Source organism: Zalophus californianus, chromosome 3, assembly GCF_009762305.2.
Source record: "Zalophus californianus isolate mZalCal1 chromosome 3, mZalCal1.pri.v2, whole genome shotgun sequence".
Classification (NCBI taxonomy): Eukaryota; Metazoa; Chordata; class Mammalia; order Carnivora; family Otariidae; genus Zalophus; species Zalophus californianus.
Window position 1 is genome coordinate 58775791 of NC_045597.1, and position 7495 is coordinate 58783285.

At 35.6% G+C, this 7495-nt stretch overlaps 1 protein-coding gene across 5 annotated transcripts in view; it reads left to right on the top strand.

The window, feature by feature from the left end:
• FNDC3A (fibronectin type III domain containing 3A) overlaps nucleotides 1–7495 on the top strand; it is a 155186-nt gene that overhangs the window by 45174 nt on the left and 102517 nt on the right. For all 5 annotated transcript variants that reach the window (XM_027590846.2, XM_027590847.2, XM_027590849.2 and 2 more), the window contains one exon: nucleotides 5647–5722. In XM_027590846.2, the coding sequence (XP_027446647.1) occupies nucleotides 5647–5722 (76 nt within the window). The remainder of the gene's footprint in view (nucleotides 1–5646; nucleotides 5723–7495) is intronic.

The window sequence follows — 7495 nt, forward strand, 5'->3', positions numbered from 1 at the left end:
AAGCTCTTAAACATTGTGTTCTGGGTATATTATCTCTCTTATGTATAAATTGATCAACTTCTAGGCTGGGGGCAAATCCTTAAAGTGCCAGATCTACACTATTAATGATAATACTAAGAGCTACATATACAGTGCTTACAGTAACAATAGCTGACATATACAGCTAGTGCTTACTGTCCATTAACTGTCTTAAGCATTTGACATATGTTCATTCACTTAGTCATCAAAACAACCCCATTAGTATTGAGTTACTTTGAAACCCTTCAGTCATGGATTGAGAAATTACCTTGCTAAAGGTACGTTAACTATTATTCAAGGATACAGAGCCCAAAGGATTTTCCCTTTTATTATTACTCTCAGCCTCATTAAGTTGGCACCCTTGAGCAAGCCTGAAAAAGCAGTTGGATTAAAAAAAAAACATGTTTCAAACATATGTTTCTTGTTGAAGAAGCCATGTAAATATTAGTAGTACTGAATATTTAAGTTCAGAGTACACTTAAAATGTTCACTACTCTACATGTTTCTGCTCACAATACTAGAAATTGACCTATTGGTGAATATTCAGGTAATTGCTTTTATCAACTATCTGTTCAGCCACTGTTGACACTATTAACTCAAACCAGGCATTAGACGTGCCCAGCATTTCACTAAAGGATGATAAAGGAAAACTGGCTGGCTGATAAATTATTCTATCAGTTGAGTCTTGTACATGGCATCAAATCTGTTATTAGGCATGTAATAAGAGGTGAAAGAAACTGATTAGGGAAGAGAAACATGTTTGAGTACATTTTATGAAGAGTATAGTGAAACTGTCAAGACTGAACTTGATTTCTTAAAGGGGTTAGGGATTGAAGGACCAGCAGTGCATTTGAGATAAGTATAAACCTAAGAGCACAAATCATTAGTTTCTGTGAAATTTGAAGATATTGAAGAATTTCATTGTTAAAGTCCAATAAAGTACTAGGTAATCAATTTATGATACTGTATTTGTAAAATTTGCTCTCTAATATATCCCTTTGCAAATAGAGGCATCAATGATATGAATCACAAAATGGTGGATAATTTACGAGGGTTCCTCACCTGTCACACTTCTGAGAATTACTTTGTAAGATTTCTGTGGTCACCACATTAGATAATCTATGTTAAGAAGCTTTGCTATTATGATTATGCAGTTTTGTGGCAATATTTTACCTCAGGTAGAATAACTATCATTCATAGTTCTTCTCTTTACCTTATCCCATTGTACTATTGTTTATAATAAGATTATGGAAAATTTACACTGTGCAGATGAATATGAAATGATGTAGGAATCTAGGTAATTTGAAGATACGTGAATTCTGCATTTTGAAGCTGGACAAAATCTTCCTGATTAGTTGCCAGAAATCTGAGTGTGCTTAGAATTCAGGCATGCACCTTTATTACAAAGAGTAGCTCTGGTTTGATGTGTGATGTTTGCAAGTGAAGTGATTTTCAACGGGGTGTGTGTGTGAATTTCTCCTAATCAGCCTGCATTTTTTTAGGCTTAAAAATAATTTTTTTTATTGGTATAACTCAGTGGCATAACTTGAATCCTGTAACTTTCTTTCTCTGCAGTAACATGAAGGCAGAGACTTTTGTCCATTTTGTTTACTACTTTATACCCATTACCTAGAACAGAGCCTCACCCGTAATAAGACCTCAATAAATATTTGTCAAATGAATGAATGACTCCCGGTCCTCACTGTTTTATCTATTTAATGCATTAAACAGAAGTTTATTGAAAACCTATTATGAGCCAAGCTCTAGGGTATAGCATTTTGTAAGACAAATCAAGAAGTTGGCTTTCAGGGGGTTTATGTTCCAGTGGAATAGAAACTGCTCAGTAAGCCACTAACCAAATAACTGCACATAATAATTTCAGTTAGTGACAAGTGCTAGGTAAAAAACAAAATAGATCGATATGGTAGAAAGTATGTGAGCATACCCTGAAATTTGATGGTCAGGGAAGATTTTTCTAAAAGGATGACATTTGAGATGGTAGAGTAATAAGGAGCTAGCCCCCTAAATAAAACCTATGTAGAGAGATAAGTTCCTAGATTTTATAAAATGCATTTTAAAGCCATCGACTTGCAAAAAATCTCCCAAGGTTCAAGAATCTTCTTCAGGGGGGGCGGGGAATTCCCTAGCCGGAAAAGGTGACTGACTACTTTTTTCTCTTGAATTTTTTTCTCTTGTTTATCCTTCACTCTGATTTCTATTAAAGCTATTTTCTCATCTTCCAGCGTTTCTTGTGTTCTGATTCATTATTTCTGTTCTTATTTTGTTTCCTTTTTTTTTTTTTATTTTCTTTGAGTTAACCCTGCCTTTTTGCACTTACTTGGACACTTATTAATTTTCAGTCTTTTCTGTTACAAGTATTTAAAGGTCTTTGTTTTTTGATAAATAGAATTTTGCCTATATTCCAGGTTTTAACGTACAATGTTTTGGTTACATTTCCCTGCTATTTTCTGTGTTTTTGTTATGATTTCTTCCTTAACCCACAAATTACTGAAGCTTTTTAAAATTTGCAAATATATTTTTAAATTACTGATTCTAATTTAACTGTAAATAGAGGACATGCAATATTGATTCTTTCAAGTTTGTAAGACTTGATTTATGATGTTCTCGATAGTCCATTCTTTTCATTTTCATGTCAATTCCATATGTGCTTAAAAAGAATATATATTTTCTTTTTTTCTTTAAATTTTTTATTGTTATGTTAATCACCATACATTACATCATTAGTTTGTGATGTAGTGTTCCATGATTCATTGTTTGTGCATAACACCCAGTGCTCCACGCAGAACGTACCCTCTTTAATACCCATCACCAGGCTAACCCATCCTCCCACCCAAGAATATATATTTTCTAATTGTTAGGTGCAGTATTCTTTACATGGCCATTAAACCAAGATTATTGGTGGTGGTGTTAAGATCTTGCATATCCTTGATGATTGTTGTCTACTTGTTCTGTTAATCACTGAGAAAGGTATTAAAATAGACCCCCAAGGTGCCTGGGTGGCTCAGTTGGTTAAGCGACTGCCTTCAGCTCAAGTCATGATCCTGGAGTCCCGGGATCGAGTCCCATATCGGGCTCCCTGCTTGGCAGGGAGTCTGCTTCTCCCTCTGACCGTACCCTCTCTTGTGCTCTCTCTCTCTCTCTCAAATAAATAAATAAAACCTAAAAAAAAAAAAAATAGACCACCAAAATAGTGGGTTTGACATTTTCTCTCTGTAGCTTTTTTTTTTTAAAGATTTTATTCATGGGTGCCTGGGTGGCTCAGTTGGTTAAGCAACTGCCTTCAGCTTGGGTCATGATCCTGGAGTCCCGGGATCGAGTCCCGCATCGGGCTCCCTGCTCAGCGGGGAGTCTGCTTCTCCCTCTGACCCTCTTCCCTCTCGTGCTCTCTATCTCTCATTCTCTCTCTCAAATAAGTAAATAAAATCTTTTAAATAAATAAATAAATAAAGATTTTATTCATTTGAGAGAGAGAGAGAGACCATGAGCAGAGGGAGGGACAGAGGGAGAGGGAGAAGCAGAATCCCCACTAAGTGGGTAGCTGGATGTGGGACTCGATTCCAGGACCCCAAGATCACGACCTGAGCCACCCAGGCACCCCTCTCTGTAACATTTTTAAATCTAATTTTATTTTTTCTCTTTTTAATATGCAAGCTTTGTCCATTTCTATTTATTTTATTAATATATTTGGATCATTTCTAACAATTTATTTTGTGTTTTCCATTAACCCTACTTCTTACCTACTTCCCTTGAAGTGAGGGTCTTTTTTTTTTTTTTGAGGATTTTATTTATTTATTTATTAGAGAGAGAGATCACAAGAGAGGGTAGAGTCAGAGGGAGAAGCTGACTCCCCTCTGAGCAGGGAGCCCAATGTGGGACTCGTTCCCCAGACTCCGGGATCATGACCTGAGCCAAAGGCAGTCGCTCAACTGACTGAGCCACCCAGGTGCCCAAAGTGAGGATATTTCAATCTTTGTCTGAAATATTAACCAAGGAGATGAAAGATCTCTACCCTGAAAACTACAAAACATTGAAAGAAATTGAAGAAGAAACAAATAAATGGAAAGGTAGCCCATGTTCGTGGATTGGAAGAATTAGTGTTGTTAAAATATCCATACTACCTAAAGCCATCTTAAGAATCATTGCAGTCCCTATCAAAATTCCAATGACAATTTTTACAGTGGTAGAAAAAACACTCCGGAAATGTATATGGAATCACATAAGACCCCAAATGAATATCCAAAGCAGTCCTGAAAAAGAATAACAAAGCGGGAGGCATCACACTTCCTGATTTCAAGCTATATTATAAAGCTGTAGTAAAAACAGTATGGTTCTGGCACAAAAACAGAAACATAGACCAATGGAAGAGAATCGAGAGCCCAGAAATAAACCCATGCGTGTATGGTCAGCTAACATTTGACAAGGGAGGCAAGAACACTCAATGCAGAAAAGACAATCTCTTCAATAAGTGGTGCTGGGAAAATTGGATATTCACATGTAAAAGAATGAAACTAGACCCCCCACACACACCTTAAACAGCACTCAAAATTAACTGGAAATGGATTAAAGAGGAGAAAACTGCATACAGATTGTTCACTTTGGTGTTGTTTATAATAATGGAAAAGTTGAAAGCTACCTAAAATCCTTATATAAGAGAATGGTAAAGGAGTTTATGGTATGGTCATTTGATGAAGTACTTTGAGTGATTAATAGCATGGAAAAGTCTTTTTTTTTAAATATTAAACTTCAAAAGACACCAAATTGGAGATCTTATATGTATATTTAAGGGGGAAAATTAAGCCTACGCATAAAGAACAAGACTAAGAATTTTATCAAAATATTAACAGTGTTTATTGTAGGATAGAAGGACTTCAGATTTCTTTGCCAGTTTGCTCTTTTTCAGATGTCATAAAATTAGAATGTATAACCTATATAATGAAAACTACTTAAAAAGGTGGGATTAATTTAACATATTCCCAGATATAATTTGAAATGTCCTACTAATTCAGGTATGCTCATCTCAAGCTCTATTTATCTTTAAAAAATATGAAATACTTAGGGGCGCCTGGGTACCTCAGTCGTTAATCATCTGCCTTCGGCTCAGGTCATGAACCTAGGGTCCTGGGATCGAGCCCCGCATTGGGCTCCTTGCTCAACAGGAAGCCTGCTTCTCCCTCTCCCGCTCCCCCTGCTTGTGTTCCCTCTCTCGCTGTCTCTCTCGCTCTGTCAAATAAATAAATAAAATCTTAAATAAATACATAAATAAATAAAATGAAACACTTAGCAATAATGAACTAAGCATAGATCTGCCAAATTCTGTTTGACTCCATCTTTGTTTCAGAGTGAAGTTTATTAACTTTCCAATAAAAGTGTGCCACAGCATATTTTTATTCCCTTACTTTTGGTTTAAGCCTGACCTCCAGAAAAGTGAAGTAATACTTTTCTAACAAATGTGTAAAATGTGTAGTCCCATTTTCATAAGGTTAAATAGCTCACATATATTCTAGCAACATTTAGTTTTTTGTTATACTGATTTGCCCTATTTTGATTGTTGTTATTTGCTCTATTATTTTATTTTTTGATTTTAATATTTCTTTCTCTCATTTTAAGGTCATTCTGGTACAAGTTAACCCAGGGGAAGCATTTACAATAAGAAGAGAAGATGGACAGTTTCAGTGCATTACAGGTAAGAATGGTAATTTGTTATCCTTTGAGATGACAAAAATTTATGGAACATTAAAGTTTACATCTTATGGTTTCTTCCTTTCTTTCTCACTACCACCACCACACCAAAGCACAAACTCTGAATACCTTAGGACTTAATTATTCCAGTATCATCCTCATTATTCTCTTTTCCCTGGTTTCTTGATTAATCTTACATTCCCCTTATCAGAAATCATCAGTGAATCCAGTTCAGGTTCCTTAGTCTTTAAAAAAAAAGTATTGCATCTTCCTAGTCTTGCTTTCCCTTTCCCTTTAATATTGTGTCCCTTTGTCTTGCTAAGTTGGCTTATTCACTATCTTCTTGAACCTGTCTTGTACTTTCTGTACTATTCTTATCTATAATCTGCCCTTATCTCTACCATCCCTAGCCTATCCAAATCCTACCAATGCTTCAAGACTGAATTCAGATCTTATCTGTAAAAAAAATTTTTGTAAAGTCACTAGCCACCCCCCACCACACTTATAACAAACAAAAATGTTTCCATATGTCCCTGGGGGGTGGTGGGGGCAAAAGCACCCACAGTTGAGAACCACCACCCTCTATGTAGAGCGAAGAGCAATAAAAAGATCACTGACTTTGGTATTAGAGAACCAGAGTTTAAATCCCAACTCTGCTAACTTACCAGTTAGATAGAACTTTTGCATGTTACTTAACCTCTATCAGGTACATTTCTCATCAGTAAAATTCCCTTCCTTATGAATAATATTACACCTCTTAGAATGATTGTGAGGGTTAACTAAAATGCATGTAAAGCACTCTAAACCGCACCTAGCACATACAAGGCACTCAGTAAATGGTGGTGAAGGATGTAGTGGTGTTGTTTAATAGAAAGTGACCGTTATGTCTTGTGAAACCCCTAATTATTGTGCCATTCATTTAACAAGTAACTACACATTTTCTTGTAATATTTGTTCTAGTTATATTTTTTAAGCCATTTAAATTTTGTATGTTTAACTTGAAATGTTTATTCAGTCTCTCCAACTAAGTCCTAAGCACTTTGAGGGCAAATACCATTTCTTACATTTCTTTGTATCCCCTTCAGTTCTGAGGCTTCCACATATTGGGTACCTAACTAACAGTTGTTGCTTTAATTTGAAAAGAGCATGTTAAGTAGGGTGACCATATGCTTTCTCATCCAAACTGATACTTCTGAGAATGAAAGAGGACCATAGCAACTACTGTACGACAACTGTTATCAGCCAAGATTGTCCCAGGTAAACCAGGATTTATGGTACCCCTCCATCTTACTGGGACAATCTAATCTATTTAATCAAAGAAATAGAACTTACTCCTTCCAGAGAAGTAATTAGCTCAGTAATTAAAATTAAAACTTTTAGCCTGCCATCCAAATCTTACATGCCTTCTATTCTCTAAGTCAGTTTAAATCTGTGTATCAAGGCAACCTCACACACAAACACAAATAGGAAGAGTCCACATATTATGAGCTTAAAAGAAACCAGGTAGTAGAATTTATAAGCAGTATAGTAAACTTTGCCTGTCTTTACTTGCCAGTTAGGTTTTTATAAAATAATTCCATTTTTATACTGGATAGCTCTTAGAATGTAAGTTTCTAATAGAGCACACATCTTAGGTTTATTTGTACATTTCTTCAAATTGTTTTCAGTAAATATTGTTTATGATGGAAGCATTTTAACTAGTATAACCTCGGTCTTTTCAAACACATCTGCAAATGAGGATCCTCATTACTGTTATAGTGTGACTTAAAATATAAAA